This window comes from Scylla paramamosain, chromosome 19 (genome assembly GCF_035594125.1).
Source record: "Scylla paramamosain isolate STU-SP2022 chromosome 19, ASM3559412v1, whole genome shotgun sequence".
Lineage (NCBI taxonomy): Eukaryota > Metazoa > Arthropoda > Malacostraca > Decapoda > Portunidae > Scylla > Scylla paramamosain.
In genome coordinates, this window is record NC_087169.1 from 447,501 (window position 1) to 465,000 (window position 17,500).

Below are 17,500 nucleotides of genomic sequence, written 5' to 3' on the forward strand. Positions count from 1 at the left end.
ATGGGCAGTGACGTTAGCCAGTTAGAGGCTCCCGTTTCCTGTGCAGTGAGGATTTTTCTCACTGTGGTTGCAGGCAGGATGTTTATCAGGTCTTCGAGACAGTTTCGTTGATGTTGTTGCCTATCTCTAGATATAATTCGTCCTTGCTCAGTGACTGCACTTTGGGCTATTTCACCATGTGCGTCCTGAGCAATGATCTTCTCTGTGAGGGACCTGGTGAGCTTGAGGGAGTTGAGGTTCTCCACAGTCGCCAACTTCTCAGGGGAGGTGATTCCCATCCCGCCTAGTCTTGGTGGAAGTTCGAGCAGCGCCCTTTCCCCATCTCCGATGGTGTGGTATCTCAGTAACGCTGGGAGGAAGGTGTTCCTTATCGAGACCTCCAGTGGTGCAAGGAGAGGGCTGATGCCTGGGATGGTGCGCATGGCGAATCTCCATCGATGCTGCAAGCCGTGGGTGTAGGCAGAGTAGGCTGCATGAGGCTCAGTCCTGGCCATGTCAGACAGGACTTCCACCTCATGTATCCACTCCTTCACCTTTTCTCCTATGTACTCCTTCTTGAACTCCTCTGTTCCGATGACAGCACCCAGATGCCGTTGTCCATCCTTTGTTATTATAACTCCACTGCCACTGAAGCTATCCACTGCACTGTCATAGTGTTCAGGCTTTACAATAAGGACGGACTTAGCGGCATTGGGTGTGTACCCTATGATGGGACCATTGTCGTTCACTAAGCCCCACCAGTTTTTCAAGTCTGTTATTTTGCCAGCCCCTGACAGGTCATCCGCGTACGCCACTTGCTTCACACTCGTTTTCTCATATGAGATAACTTGTTGCAGCACTGAAAGTCCGAGGGCGTACATCGCCATGGCCACTGGGTCACCTTGTGTTGTCCCTTCCATGGACTTTAACACCTTAACACTATTACCACTATTACTACATATGTACAAATCCGAGGGGTCACTATATGTGTTTTCTACATATTGTGCCAGAGAGGGACATTTTACTCGAATGTTGTGAAGCATTGTTTTTCTGTTAATAGTGTTGAAAGCGTTTTTGGCGTCCACTAATAACACCGCTTCACAATTGTCTTCACTGAACATTTCCCTCATAGCGTGGATGGCGGCTTCCCCTCCTGCCTGCTGTCCTGCACATACTTGCAGATTCCCCGCTGCCCTCCTTACGTCGTCCTTGACCACCGTCATGACGCATTTACCCACGATGCGTCTTATCACCTCGCCGATGCCAATTGGTCTGCATCCCGGCTTTTTGTCCAGCGGAATTAATCGGCATGCGGTGAGAGCCTCGACGTGGTGACAATTTGTGGTGGCAAGCTTCCTCGCCAGTGCTGCCAGGGCGCCGCATAGGTCGTTAGCGGCGCTGCCACAGAGTGCGCCGCTCAACAGGCGACGCCACCCTCTAGCGTCTAGTCCTGAGGGACCAGCACTGCCGTGTGTCTGGAGAGACTTCTTCCAGATCATCTCTCCAGTTATCACCTCGTAGATGACATCATTGGGCTTGCGGAAAGGCCCCTGCATCCTGAGGCCCTCCTCGTCACTGGGGGGGAGGATGTTTTTCCTTCAGCAGGTGGATGGTTTCCCTGGTGAGGGGCAACACTCCACCTGACTGCTGTTCATTAAGTGCCCGCAGAGCCCTGGACACCTGTCCTTGCCGCATATTGCCAGCGAAATTACGGGCTTTGTCTTCCTGCCCTTGTTGGTTTCCTGATGGTCTTGGCAGCCTCTTCTGGATGGCTCGGGCTTCCTCCAGGAGCTCATCCAGTTGGTTGTTCTGCCATAGACCCACTCTTCTTGCGACGGCTTTCACGTTTTCCGCCACCTTCGCATTTCTATGTGTCTTTTGAAAGAAGAGTTTTGGCAGTGTGAAGAATAATTTCATCGCATACGGTGCGAGGGGTGACTCTTGTAAGTAATTGTTGAGGAGGGTGACCATCTCTTGTACAATTTTGTTGGTGGCTGCACACTTTGGTGGATCGAACAGATGACATGTCGACCACCCAACTAATTCTGTGTAAGTGTTGTTCACCCACATGGTTGTTTCTTCTTCTGTTAGTCCTTTCCAGACTAAGTTTCTCCTCCCGTTTGTATGTCTCGCGGCGTACACGTTGTGTTGCGGTAGCGATGGGGCGTGTTGTGACGGTGTTGATGGCAGGGCAGCCTCCCCTCCCATCTCTGTCTCCATCGTTCGCTCTTGTTCCTCATCCTGCTGGGATTCCTGGCTGTCCCCTGGCTCCTCCTCCCTCTCACTGCCCTGGTGGTCACGTCCCAGGGGGACTACTACTACTACTACTACTACTACTACTACTACAATTATTCTTTCTCGTCTTTCTCTACTACTGCTAATATTACACTACTACTGCTAATACTATTACTACTACTACTTCTACTGCTACTACTACTACTACAACTACTTCTACTGCTACTACTACTACTACTACTAGTACTACTACTACTAGTACTACTACTACTACTACTACTACTACTACTACTACTACTACTTTTTTAGAGATAATTAAAGCTATTTCTCTTTCTCTTTTCAAATCAACAGGATCGAGATATCAAAGTAATTATTATTATTATTATTATTATTGTTGTTGTTGTTGTTGTTGTTGTTGTTGTCGTTACTTTATTTAACCTCCTCCTCTTCCTATGTTGTTGTTTTCCTGCTTTGTTCTCCTCCTCCTCCTCCTTTTCCTCCTCCTCCTCCTCCTCCTCCTCTTCCTCCTCTTTTCTGTGTAATTGTTGTTGTTCAGCTATTGCTCCTCCTCCTCTTCTTCACAAAACCAAACCAAACCGAACCTAACTTGACCTGACCTGACTTAATCTGACCTGACCCATTCCCAGGGCATCATCGGCCGGCAGAGTCTTGGTTGGGGGGGGGGGGGGGGGTTCAGGGAGAACACCAACATGTTTGCCCTCCATCTGAGGAACACCATCACGAGGGAGGTCAACTGGCTACAAAATGACCTCACCATGGCACAGGTCAGCTAATTATCCTAGCCTAACTAACTCACACCTCACTGAACCTAAAATAACCTAACTTAACCTAACCTAACCAAATCTAACCCAACCCAACCTAACTTAACCTAACCTAACCTAACCTAGCCTAACTAACTCACACCTCACTGAACCTAACCTAACCTAATGTAACCTAACAAACTTAACCTAACATAACCTAACCTAATATAAACGTAAACTTAACCTAACCTAACCTAACCTAATATAAACGTAAACCTAACCTAACCTAACCTAACTTTACCTAACCTAACCTAACCTAACCTAACCTAACCTAACCAAATGCATTCCTAACTCGGCAGGTGGAGTGTCGTTACCCTAACCTGCGCGGGGAGGACACAAAGTTAGAGCTCCGAGTTCGGTACATCCTCGGAGACCTGTCTCTTCTGTGCAGCAAAGACCGACACACCTTTAACTTCTGCGAGCAGGTAAGTAGTAGTAGTAGTAGTAGTAGTAGTAGTAGTAGTAGTAGTAGTAGTAGTAGTAGTAGTAGAAGTAGTAGAAAGGAGGAGGAGGAAGTGATTGGTTGAAAGAAGAAGAAACTTATTATTTTGAGTGTTAAGTCTTGCTGTCGTTGTTTAATTTTTTAGTAACAAGTCATAATATTTCATCTCAACTCTCTATACACACTCAGCACAACCTAATCTGCCCTGGCACTGAATTTCATAAATATATCGTTGTGTCTATATTTGTTATCTTACTCTCCTCTCATTTTCCTCTTTAAACGAGTCAATGTTTCCCTTTTCCGTCAATTATACGTCATGACGTCGGCTGTTTTCTTTGTCATCACTGTTATTAATGTTATTTCCACTTGTTATTTCCTGTTACACTCATTTTTTCTCAAACTCAAGCCCTTTTTTTATTTCCTAATTTATATCCTCATTCTGTTTGTAACTTGTTCTGTCTGCCATTACACCGGCTCAGCTCATCAAGGTCACCCAGCGCGTCTGAAGGTCAGTATTGACCTTTTGTGGTTATTTCAATCTTGGGGTCATCAGCAAACATAACAGGGCCATTTTGTGGCTATAAATTACCTTAAGGGACTCCACTTGGTTAGTCATTCAAAACAAAGCGTTTTTCTCTCATTATTTTACTCTTGTTTAAAAATTTTCCCATTCATTTTTGTATCCTTGAAGACTCCATAGATTTTTGCCTTCTTTGTTTCTCTAATTCTTCATTTTTCATCAACGTTTTTTTTTTTTTCATTCAATTCCACTTATATGCCTTTTTTTTCCTCTAATTCTTCATTTTTTCCTAATATTTTTTTTTTCATCTTATTGCATTCAATTTCACTATTATGTTCATTTCTTTCACTAAGTCTTCATTTTTCATCAGTATTTATTTATTTATTTATTTTTTTTTTTTTGCATTTAATTCCACTTGTTATTTTTTCTTCTATTTTTTTCCCTAGTATTTCTTTAATTCTATTGCATTCATCTTCAATATCATTTTGATTTTTTCTCTAATTCAGAAATTTTTCCAAGTGTTTTTTTTCTCATTTTACTGCAGTCAACATCACTATCATATTAATTTCTTCCTCTAATTGTTTCTTTCTCTGATTTTTTTTTATTTTTCCTCAGCATTTTTCTTTTTTTTTTTTTTTGCATTCAATTATAATGTTATCTTGTTTGTTTTTCCTATAATTCTTCATTTTTTCCTTGTATTTTCTCATTTTATTGCAATCAACATCACTATCATATTAATTTCTCCTCTAATTATTTTTCTCTAATTCTACATTTTTTTCTAGCATTTTTCTTATTTTAGTGCATTCATCTCACTATCATATTAATTTTTCCTAATTCTTAATTTTTATCCTAGTATTTTCTCATTTTATTGCATTCAGCATCACTATCATGTTCATTTCTTCCTCTAATTGTTTCGTCCTCTAATGCTTTATTCCTCAGTATTTTCTGTCCACTATACACATAATCTTTATCTTTATTGCTATCATCTAGACCTAGAGGGTCATCACTATCAGAGCTACTAGAATAATCAACAAATCTTCCATCATCCTCGCTGATATTTGAAAAATGTCACGTGATATGACAAACCTGTCGGCGTACTCAGCAGGAACACGTAAGGAAATAATCATTATGTGCTAAAAAAAAAAAAAAAAAATGTTGCCTTAAAAATAAGAGTGGAAAGTGCATCAACATGGGGAGTACATCTGGCAAAGGCGCGGGAATTCTCAACGTAACTTACCGGCGTTGGGATTTAAAAATGGTGTACTGCGCATTTCAAATGTCTTCATTGTTTTACAGAGATGGTTTTGAATTGTTTGGGGTAGGAAAAAAATTGTATTATGTAGAATAATGAATCACGTTACGGGTCGTATTAAACGCTTCCTCGTCCCCTCTCGACTGTTTTCAGGAAGCTCTACTGACAACGCTGTGGTTTTCAAGGACGTTCTAATAATTGTGATAATTTTTAACAAGCAATTCCGTATAATCAGTGAGGAAAACACTTATTGGAATGCGAGTGTTCAGCTCTGTGCCATTTGAAAACTGTGTGTGTGAGAGAAGGAAGGGTTTGGTACAAGCCGAATTTCTTGATTAGAGGAACAAATGCATGGCACACCTTAACGTTCCTCTCTTGAGACAAAAAAAAAGTGAGTAAATAAATAAATAAATAAAATAAATAAATAAAATAAATAAATATATAAAGGGGAAATGTAGAGTTAGGGTGAGAGGTCTTGAGTTCCAGACCTCCAGCGTGATCGTAATTGGGTGAATGTACTTGTGAGAGAAAGAGATAAATAAATAAATAAATAAATAGATAAATAAATAAAATAAAGATGAAAATAGCGATTGTTGTAGAAAAGAAGCAAGAAGGGAAGAGTTTTGGTTTGTGTGAGCAGGAGGGTTAGCTGTGGTGAGTGTGAAGGCAGCTGTAACAAACATGAGGCATTTGTCAACAGAATCAGAATGGAGAGTGTATTGTGGAAGTGTTCAGTGTATGCGTGTATGTAGCCCACGTGTATGACTTTGTTGTATTGTTTGGTGAGCACTGTGGAGTGTTTGGCTTCCCCCGTCCAGTGCAACATCTTGAAAGGGAAAGGGAAAGTTGGTGCTGAGTGGCTGTCCAGGGCTATTACAGTGAATCGCAGGCTCGCGAATCATTGTAGGAGTAATGGATGGACGTTCATCGACAACTGGGACCTTTTCTATGGCAGGGACACCTTGTACGCCAGGGATGGAGTGCATTTGTCACGCCAGGGTGTTCGTGTTTTGGCCGAAACACTCGAGCGGGAGGTAACTGCACTCCAGCACTTTTTTCGTTAGTCGGGAGGGAAGAAGGGGTAGAGAGGAGAAGGCAAGGGGCAAATTAGTTAAATCTAGAAAGGAAGCTAGCTTAGGGATGGTGAGAAATAGCTTAAGTGTTTACTACACAAATTGTAGAAGTATTCTGAATAAAATAGACTTGCTTAGAGGAATAGCGAGTGTAGAGAAATTTGATATCATTGCTTTAACTGAAACTTGGTTAGATATGTCAGGAAAAGTATTTAATCCAGAGGTTAAGATAGATGGGTATACAATGTTCTATAAAGATAGAGAAAACAGGAGAGGAGGAGGTGTCGCGTTATACGTTAGGGACACATTACAGTGCTGTATGAACAATAGAATTAAAACAGATAACAAAGCAGAGTCGATATGGGTAGATATTAAGGAAGGATCGCAGTCAGTAGTACTAGGGGTAGTTTACAGACCACCGACCAGTACAGAGGAAATTAACACCTCACTCTGGCAGGAATTAAATAGAGCAGGCAGGTACAGTCAGGTATGTGTGGTAGGAGATTTTAATTTTAGGAATATCGACTGGAGTCTGATTGTGGGTAACAAGGAAGCAGAGGAATTCCTTAAGGTAATTCAGGATAATTTTTTTAAAACAGGTAGTCGTAGAACCCACAAGGGGGAATAATATTCTAGATTTAATTCTTACTAACAGGGAGGAAGCAGTCACGCAGGTAGAGGTTGGAGGACAGCTAGGTAACAGTGACCATAGGGAAATTAGGTACAATCTAGAATGGGAAGAAACTGTTAGAAATAAAAACACTAGTAAAATACCTGACTTTAGGAGAGCAGATTTTGAAGAATTAAAAAGGTACCTCCAAGGAGTGGATTGGCAAAGGATGCAGGGTGAGGTCAGGTCAGGGACGGAGTTCAGAGAGATAAGGCAGGATGAGGGAGGTGAGGTGAGGCTCCAGAAGGGAGGAGGAAAGAGGAAGGGGGGAGATAGGTGTGAGTATGTTGGAATGTCAGGTCATGCTGAAATGAGAGAGGTGAGGTCGAGGCGAGTTGATGAGGGAGGGGAGAGGATGGTAGGGAACGAGATGAGGGGTTTAGGTGAAGTAAATGTAGATGAATTGTATAAATATTTCGTAGATAAAGTTCATACAGGTCAATTAGCAAATATCCCGTATAAAACAATAAGATCACAAAAAAATTACCCTAAATGGATGACTGCTAGGTTAAAGCATTATATAGGGCGTAAAAGAAGTATATATAAGAGATTAAGGGCAGGTGAGGAAGTTTTAAGGACACAGTATAATGAATTAGTTAGAACAGTCAGGAAGTTAACGAGGAAAGCTAAGGACAATTATGAATTAAAGGTAGCCAGCCAGGCGAAGACGAACCCCAAGGGATTTTATCAGGTATACAGGACGAAAAATAAGGATACTGTAGGTCCATTAAAGGCAGCAGATGGGGAGCTGGTTAGTTCTGGGGAGGAGATTAGTAAACTTCTGAATGATTATTTTTTAACTGTCTTCACTCAGGAAAACATGCAGGATATGCCAGATAGTGAACAGGTGTTTAGAGCAGATGAGTATGAGAAGCTGACGGATATTTCCATAACTAGGGAGATAGTGGAGCAGGAGATAGATAGGTTAAAAAAGTTCAAGTCACCAGGACCTGATGAAATATATCCCAGAGTACTGAAGGAATGTAAAAAGATTATTAGTGAGCCGTTAGTTTCTGTCTTTAGGAAATCACTGGAGTCGGGTGAGGTACCAGTTATGTGGAGGCAGGCTAATGTAGTACCCATCTTTAAGAAAGGGGATAAAACTTTAGCGTCTAATTATAGACCTGTCAGCTTAACTTCAGTTGTAGGTAAAATGTTAGAGTCAATAATAGCGAGGAACATTAGGGAACATTTAGACAAACATAACTTGATAAATCAGTCACAGCATGGCTTCACGAAGGGGAAGTCTTGCCTGACAAACTTGTTAAGTTTTTACAGTAAGGTGTACGAGGCAGTAGATAATGGTGATAGTTATGATATCTTATATCTGGACTTTAGTAAAGCATTCGACAAGGTGCCCCATCAAAGGCTCCTGAGAAAGGTTAGGGCGCACGGGATAGATGGGAAGGTGTTAGGTTGGATAGGGTCATGGCTTGGTAACAGGCGACAGAAAGTGCTAATAAACGGCTCGAAATCCGAGTGGGGTCATGTCATTAGTGGGGTGCCACAGGGATCAGTATTAGGGCCATTATTATTTCTAATATATATCAATGACTTGGATAGTGGAATTAGTAGCGATGTTAGTAAATTTGCGGATGACACAAAGATAGGTAGATTAATTAGGTCAGAAGCGGATGCCATCGCCTTGCAGACAGACTTAGATAGAATGAATGAATGGACGGATAGATGGCAAATGCAATTTAATATCAATAAATGCAAAGTGCTTAGCGTAGGTAGAGGAAACCCACACAATAGGTACACATTAAACACCCAAACTCTGGTAGGTACAGGGTACGAGAAAGATTTAGGAGTTATAGTTAGCTCTGAACTCCGTCTAGGGAAACAATGCATAGAAGCCAGAAACAGGGCAAATAGGGTACTAGGATTCATTTTTAGGAGTGTTAAAAGTAGAAGGCCGGAAGTAATATTAAAGTTATACTTGGCGCTGGTCAGACCTCATCTAGACTACGCTGTGCAGTTCTGGTCCCCACATTACAGGAAAGATATAGGTCTATTAGAATCAGTACAGAGGAGAATGACTAAAAGGATTCAGGGGATGAGGAGTATTCCTTACGAAGCGAGGTTGAAGCGGTTAAATTTACATTCTCTAGAGAGACGTAGGTTAAGAGGGGACCTGATAGAAGTCTTTAAGTGGTATAAGGGTTATAACAAGGGAGATGTAAGCAAAATTCTTAGGATCAGCAACCAAGATAGAACAAGAAATAACGGGTTCAAGCTTGAAAAATTTAGGTTTAGGAAAGAGATAGGAAAAAATTGGTTCTCAAATAGAGTGGTAGATGAGTGGAACGGACTCAGTAATCATGTAGTTAGTGCCAGGACACTAGAGAGCTTTAAGAGAAGATTAGACAAGTTTATGGATGGGGATAACAGATGGAAATAGGTAGGAGTGTTTCATACAGGGACTGCCACGTGTAAGCCTGGTCGCTTCTTGCAGCTTCCCTTATTTCTTATTTTCTTATGTTCTTATGTATTCCGTAACTGTGAGTCAGCGGTTCATCAGCGTGTTGCCCCAGGCGGGGTGAAGTGGTGGCGTGGTAGCGGGACGGGGCGGGGCGGGTGGCGGAGCCTAGTGGAGCGAGGGTGGAGGTGATGGGCGAGATGTGATATTCTGCTGTACTACTGAACTTAGCGAGGAATGGTGACATACACTTACGAGTGTTATATAAGCAAATGCATGTTTTCACTATTCAAACATAAGTACACATCTCTCTCTCTCTCTCTCTCTCTCTCTCTCTCTCTCTCTCTCTCTCTCTCTCTCTCTCTCTCTCTCTCTCTCTCTAACACGGCATATTTTTTTTAAATTTTGTGTTTATGATGAGTATTCTATATGTAATAGTATTTTTAATCATAATTTCTCGTAAATCTCATAACGAGCAATTTAAAACAGACTGTGAGCAGGATTATGGCGCACACTTGGTAAGTGGCGGCCCTTCACTCAGTTAACACGGTTTAAGGAGGTGTATTGATGCTTTATGCACCAAAAAATTTGTCTGGCTGTTTTCTTTCCATGTTGCACAAGTAGCACAGTCCCACTCTGAGCTGATGTAAGGCATGTACCGGTGGGTTTCTGTCTTGTTAAGTAAAGGATTATGTTAGTGCGTAGTGTTTGCCTCTTTAGTGCTTCATAGAAAAGTGCCACTCAGCCACAACTCTTTTGTAAGTCTTTGTAGTAAACCACTGCACATAACTTATGTTACTTCCCTGTAGATTTTATTTGTATTTTATTCCAGCATGCTCAAGCCCACGGGTGATTTCTTTCAGTGATATGCAGGCCTCACGTACACTTCATTCTTTGTCAGTGTCGTACTGTATTCGCGGTGATCAGGGAACTGCTGGCTGATGCAGATCTAGTCTTCTCTTGGGGACTTATTGTCTGCATGCTGACAAGTTGAATCAGCAGAGGAGTCGACACTGCACAGCTCGGCGCTCTTCCCCTGTGCCTGAGCAACACTGCGCTGACACGTCTGTCCGATGCAGGGAGGAGACAGCAAGCGAGAGGCGAGGCTTGGCGCAGTTTGGATATGTTAAACAGTTAGTGTTCTTAATTTAGAGTAAATACACTTGAGAAAAGTAATATACGTGGGGAAAAGGTTTTCAGTTCAGATTTCCCATGAGATGGAAGTAAAAGGCATGTAGAAAGGTTTGGGTAAGCAATTACAGATTCAATTATGGTAAAATGTTTGCGGGAAAGGAAACTTTCTACATGTGAAGTGTCTTGTTGGGGCAATGGAAGTAAGTGAAAGGAAGAGGAGGCTTTGCTGAGTCTAGCCATGTCTGAGTATTACTGTACGTGATTAGGATAAAGTTGTGAGAATTATTTTTTTTTTTTTTATTTCCACTCATATTTCAATAGTTTTAGAAATAATACCTTCACATATAGTATGTGACATGGAGGGTGTATTTCACCTGTTAATTTTGAGGGTAATTTTTTATAGTGTGTGCCCTTTACTTTCCGTTTTCTTTCTCGGTTAAGGCTGTCTGTCGTTCTCTCTAATGATAGACTATGGCATCTCGCCTCGGATCGATTTACCTCGCAAACTTTGCACATTTTCATTCTTATCTCTGTTATATTTGTGTACTTTGTAATTGCTAAACTGGGTGTATACCGATAGTATAAAGGACACTGCTACTGTGTCATGCGTATAATCACGTTGAAGAAAGTAGCCTATCATGTTTACGGATTCAGGTATTTTTCCTCTCAAAGTCCACCAGATTGAAACATTTAATATGTGAAAGGAGTGGTTGCAACCCCCTTAGAGGGCTGGGGATCCACCTACCATAGCTCCACAACGCAGGGTTACCAAGCAGCCCTTCGCATGAGGCCCCAGAATGCCAGAAACAGCCCTTGTTATGCGAGGAAAAAATACTGAGTGACTTGTGATGTCAGAGTAAAAAATGAATAATGGAGAGGAAAGGAAATATTTTGATCAGCACGTAACAAATGAAATATCTTAACACAGTACAGTTGATAATGAAACACTGGGTCACTGCATGCGAAGCACCACAGAGAGCACCGTTTCTCACATCTTGATCAAGCACCAAATAAACACATGAAACACGAGATGTGAAGACGATAGTAATTGCTAGGACGATTCTAAGTATTACTCATGACCATGATGAGGTACAAAGCAACCAGCCACCCGCCTGCCTTCATGGCTCCACTATCTGAGAGTGCAACACCTCGGCACACGACCCTCCTGCTGTCTCCCACTGTCTGCCTGCTGTGTGCCTGCGCTTCGCCTAACCTTCGGTGCGCTACACATATCTACGTACACATATCTACGTTCATAAGGTCAATATCTTGCTTCAGAAATTCAGGATACTCACTCCTACAAAATGGTGTCCCTCAGGTCCTCTGCGTCACTAACCACCGAGGTACTGAGGGAAGCAGCGCCACTCACGCAGTCATCACTCTTAACCTTGGCACCAGACTGAGTGTTGTGTTGGGCCAACACTCAAGAGGATGGCCTCGGCTCCGCGTGTGCTGTCGTTAACCTCAACAGCTCAATGAGGGCTGTCTTAGGAGGCCAGACTGCTTGGTCTTGTGGAGGGCGGTGACGCGGCTGGTGTCAGTACTGCAAGAAATGTCATTTAAAACCCTATAACTTCCACTACAACCTCCTGTCAGTGATGCAGATATCTTGTTAATTTGTCACTGGAACCACAACAACACCATTAAAAACCCCTATAACTTCCACTACAACATACTGAAATAGTGTTTATCCTGTCAGTAATGCAGAAATCTGTCACTAGAACCTTAAAAAACATTCCTACCCCTCTCTCTCTCTCTCTCTCTCTCTCTCTCTCTCTCTCTCTCTCTCTCTCTCTCTCTCTCTCTCTCTCTCTCTCTCTCTCTCTCTCGCACACATCCCCCTCTTCGTCTTTTAATGTCCCTAAGTGTTTTTATCTTTAATTCTCTTCATTTCTCTCTTTTTCTCATCTATTTTTATCACCTACCCACTCGCCTCTCACTCTCTCACTCTCTCACACTACCCCTCTCACTCTCAATGTCCCTTCGTTTTCCTATCTTTAATTCTCTTCATTTCTCTCTTTCTTCTCATCTCTTTCTGCCACCTACCTACTCCTCTCTCTCTTTCTCTCTCTCTCTCTCTCTCTCTCTGCAGCCAAGACAAACAAGGAAGGAAAACAAGAAGCCTGCAAACCAATTCAGAAGATGGATTGAAAAAAATGCAAGAATGGTAAGTAGCAGTAGTAGTAGTAGTAGTAGTAGTAGTAATAGGTATTGGGCATGGCAGTGTGTGTGTGTGTGTGTGTGTGTGTGTGACTCACAACACGCAACGAGCCCTTTAGAAAGATGTGTGTTAAGAAGGACGTGCCCCCGGCGGTAAGGAAAGCGCGGCAGAGACTTGGGGGTGCGGAGAGGACGGAGAGGGAGCGAGCCGGGAGAGGAAGCTTTACATTAACGGCTGTGTTATCAATGGCTGGAGGCAACAGGCTTTTTAAATGACCCACGGCGAGTGAGCGAGTTGTCTATACCATGGAATGCGAATGCGAACGGAATTCATACAAAGTTGGAGGAAACTAAAGTGTTGCGAGTGCTGACCAGTATGGTGTTGTGGGAAGTAAAGCCAGCCTGCCAGTGTACGGCTCCCCGGCTACGTATCATGTCTCAGTGAGGTGGCTGGTTGGTGCAGCCGAGGGGCGGGGCGGGGTGGGGTGGTGTTGTGGTGTGTGTAAAGCGTTGTTAAACTCACTGGTTCGTGGCGTGGGTATGAGTGTTGTTGAGCAGGCGTGGCTTCAGTTCAGTAATGTGTCTGGCATCATGTTGTGTTTTGGTGCACACCGCCGAGTTACTCCTTGTTTTTCGAGTGTGTCATTTGCTGCTGTACAAGAAAGAATGCATCTGGCCATGTAAAGGATGGTTGCATTATCACAGCTGATACGAACCCACGCCTCAGAACAGCGGTAAAGGAGTTACCTACCTACTGAGGGAAGCAGCGCCACTCACGCAGTTATCACTCTTAACCTTGGCACCAGACTGAGTGTTGTGTTGGGCCAACACAGCAAAGGTTGTGTTGCTCTGAGCGTTTTGCCGACACTGACAAAACGACATTTTGAGAACATTGTGCTCCATGTTGATAGTGATGTTCGAGATGAGAGTAACGCGAATGAACTGCTGACAGGCTATCCCATGAAATATATAAGTGTGTGTGCTGTTAGTTGTAAAGTTTTCTGCTCAGGTTACAGAAAACGAGAGGGATGACTTCGGTAAATGGGAGATGGAAGAGTTTGGCAAGCTGTCGATTGGAAATGTGATGTCAGTGTGTCAGAACACGATAATGAGAGGTCACTACTGGTGAAGATATCAACACTCACTTTAAAAGAGTACTTAACCCAGCGCAGGACAGTCACGATTATGATGTCAGCACACACGTCAGCACCCCAGTGCTAGACAACCCTCCCTGCCCCTGGAACAAGTCAAGGCTGTGAGGCATTCCACCGGAACAAGTCAAGGCTGTGATGTCAGCACACACGTCAGCACCCCAGTGCTAGACAACCCTCCCTGCCCCTGGAGCAAGTCAAGGCTGTGAGGCCAGACAATTTGTGGTCAGTAAACTTATCTATCTGTGTGTGTGTGTGTGTGTTTCCAAGGTGTTTTGGAAAGGATAGGGATGTTTTTGTTATTGTTGTTGTTGTTGTTGTTGTTTGTGGTGTTTTATGTATTTTGTTCTATTTCCTGGGTGTTTTTGGGAGAGATAACTGTGTTACTGATTTTTTAGGGCGGTGTTTCATCAATAAATATATATATTGCGCAGCTGGCGTCATTGCAAATAAAAGGCATTGCATAAATGGTCTGTCTGGCGCTATAATGCTTCATCAGTGACCAACAAAATAAACACCCTATGTATTATCTTCATCGCTAATCCTTGGTGTTAGTTGTCAGTTGCTGAAATGAACAAGGCCAGCCTCTAAAAAGTGGTGACTGTGAAGCCGTGTCGGCAGCCATCTTGGAACATTTGTATCGATGTGATGTAATCTTATGTATAGATGTGTGTGGGCGTGTTTAGGTGTGTGTGGGCGTGTGTGTGGAGGTGTGGATACGTACAGGCATGTTTGAATGCGTGTGGGTGCATGTGGCCTTAAGTGGGCTTCTGTGGGCGTGCATTTCTTACGTGGGCGTGTGTGGAAGCAAGTATGGTTTTATGTGGGCGTATGTATGGATGCGTATGGGCGTGTATGAATGCCTGTGGATGCGTGTGGGTGTGTGGGGCTGCGTGGGCGTGTGTATGTATGGCTTTATGTGGGCGTGTGTATGGACGAATGAATACGTGTAGGCGTGTGTGAATGGCTGTGGATGCTACATGTGTGTGTGTATGGACGTGTGTGGGCGTGTAGTGAAGCATGCATGCCTTTGTGTGGCGTGTGTGGGCGAATAAGGGTAAGATAAATTGAAGGATCCAGCTCCGTTGAAAACATGACGTCATCGAGAGTCGAGACCCAGACTGTGAGACCTTCCCTCCTCCTCTGTGTCTTTTGGTCGCTGTTTCCCACAATTTCCACGGTTTTTCGGCCACTTCCGGGTAATTAGATATACTACTACTACTACTGCTAGTAGTAGTACTACTACTACTACTGCTGCTACTGCATGAGCGACTAGTGGTGGTTGTCATGGCAACGAGGGACACCAAAGACGCCTTGGCGAGGACGCTCACACTGAAAACATTTGGGGAGAGTTCACCTAAAAAAGGATCGCCAGCCTGGTGTCCGAGCAGAATGGAAGCGTGTACGAGGCTGAAGAAAGAGAAAACAGCGAGCACCAAAGAGAGGATGTGAAATAATTCGTGTGGACACACAGGGAAGAAATAAGATCGCGACAACGTTGTCAGAGATGCCTGGCGAGCGCTGTGTTCTCAGGAGGACCACGTAAGGAAAAAAGAGGTGAAAACCTTGCCAGGGAACATCTGCGGATGCAAGACTAAACTGGAGGACAACCAAGTTCAGAGTCTGTTCCTAAAATATGGCGCCATCAATGTCAATGAGTTCAAGACAAGCCACAGCCTGGCCTTCCCTGGGAGCGTGAGTCGCGCAGCGAGGCAGCAGGCAGGCCACTGCAGCGGGGAGGTGTTGTGCTGCTCATCACAAACTCTCCTGCAGAATTCGCGGAGTGCATTGACATGAGTTGTGCAGCGGTGCCTCCCTCGCTGACTGCAGTGCGCCCCTCCCAGCACCCAGAGGCAAGACTGGAGGTGGCGCAGCACAGCGCCACGAGGACCGTGGTGGCGGCGCCGCCACCTGTTGGTGCACCACCTCCTGTCTTGCCCCGCCGCCGCCCGCTGGTGCACCACCTCCTGTCCTGCCCCGCCGCCGCCCGCTGGTACACCACCTCCTGTCCTGCCCCGCCGCCGCCCGCTGGTCCACCACCTGTCCTACCACGCTACCGCCCGTTGGTGTGTGTGTGTGTGTGTGTGTGTATGTCAAGATGGCGGCCAGGTCACTTTGCAGCTGACTGTACTCTCGAGATTTTGCCATTTTGTGGGTTCCTGAGGGCTCCTGAAGACACCAGACGACATCTCACGTTACATGAATGCAGTAAGACCTCAGTGAGCAACTTTCGTCTTGGCAATGGGAACCTAGAAGATAGAAGTAGTCGTAAAAAGAAGCTGCCGTCTGGGAAAACACTCCCTCAAATCGCCAACTCCTGCCGGCGCATGTGCAGTAGGGGTTTGACGTCACACCGTTACCATGGCAACCAAACAGCTGTCAGACCTGCGTGAACTTCAGCGTAATCAACTAGCAAAGATTAACAAAGAAGATTTAATAGACTCCATACTAGCATCTAACGCAGAAGATGGTGAGCTGGCTAAATTGAACAAGACGCTTGACGAGGTTATGAATGAAGTTAAATTACTGAGAGACATGATTACTTCCCCAGAGAGTACACTGAACCAGAACTACACCGAACTCGAGGCTCGGGTCGACAAGCAGGCTGAGGTAATGGTGAAGCAGCAGCAGTTCTTAGAAGCACTTGATCGAAAAGAGCGAGAGGCGAACATCGTTATCTTAGGTGTACTGGATGAACACGACACACTGGAAGGTGCCGCGCATGACGAGGAGAAAATTAGCAAGATTTGGTCCAAAATGGGTGTAGGCAGTGTGAGTGGTACTCATCGTCGGCTGGGTAACAGCACTTCACTCGGCACCAGGCGACGTCCCATCCTGTTCACGCTGGCTGATGAGGGACAACGCAGTACCATCCTGGACAACGCCAACCGCTTGAAGACATCTGGTGACAATTACAACAAGATTTATGTCAAGAAGGATGTCCACCCTTGTGTGAGGAGGGAGTGGCGACGATTACGGGAAGCAGAGACGACAGAGAAGGCACGACCAGAGAATGCAGGATGTGCGGTACGTCTGGACACGAGGGAAGGGAAGCTGTATAGGGATGCAGATGTGATTGATAGCTGGAATCCTCAGTTTTTTTAACATCACCACAGCATATAAGAAAGATAAGATCAATGTCGTGGAACACAGGTGGAGTGCGCACAAAGTTAGAAAAGGCAGATGCACAACAGATGTTACATGATTACGACATAATTTGTATTAATGAAGTTAAAACAGCTATGCCAGTGTCTTTCCCAGGTTATGCGACGTGTAAGAGTAAAGAAGTTAGTGGTGCAGAGCGAGTGGAACAGTTGTATGTATTAACAACTGGTCATCTACTTCAGTATTTGATGTTGACACAAGCACGGGGGATCAAGTTTGGATGCAATTTCGCAATGTTGAGGGTGAACCATTTGCCTTTTGTTACATTCCTCCTTGTGACTCTCCGTATTACTCCCATGGCTTACTTGCCTCTATTCAAGTGAAGGTAAATTCTAGGTACATGCATAAAGGATATTTCATTGTTGGTGACATGAATGCGAGATTTGGGAACAGTGTGAGGCAATTATTGTCATTAACAGAGATACCTGATGTGAACAACATGTCATACCCAGTGATCCACGATGATGTAAACAGTGCTG

The 17,500-nt window shown here is 44.1% G+C and overlaps 1 protein-coding gene and 1 long non-coding RNA gene across 2 annotated transcripts in view; one reads left to right on the forward strand and one right to left on the reverse strand.

The window, feature by feature from the left end:
- LOC135110024 (uncharacterized) overlaps positions 1 to 12,080 on the reverse strand; it is a 35,251-nt gene extending 23,171 nt beyond the window's left edge. The window contains exon 1 of the long non-coding RNA XR_010273038.1: positions 11,841 to 12,080. This is a non-coding gene — a long non-coding RNA (uncharacterized LOC135110024). The remainder of the gene's footprint in view (positions 1 to 11,840) is intronic.
- Positions 12,081 to 15,982: 3,902 nt separating this feature from the next.
- Positions 15,983 to 17,500, forward strand: part of LOC135109521 (uncharacterized) — a 2,646-nt gene continuing 1,128 nt past the window's right edge. The window contains exon 1 of the mRNA XM_064020904.1: positions 15,983 to 16,883. Coding sequence (XP_063876974.1) covers positions 16,218 to 16,883 — 666 coding nt within the window. The 5' untranslated portion in view covers positions 15,983 to 16,217. The remainder of the gene's footprint in view (positions 16,884 to 17,500) is intronic.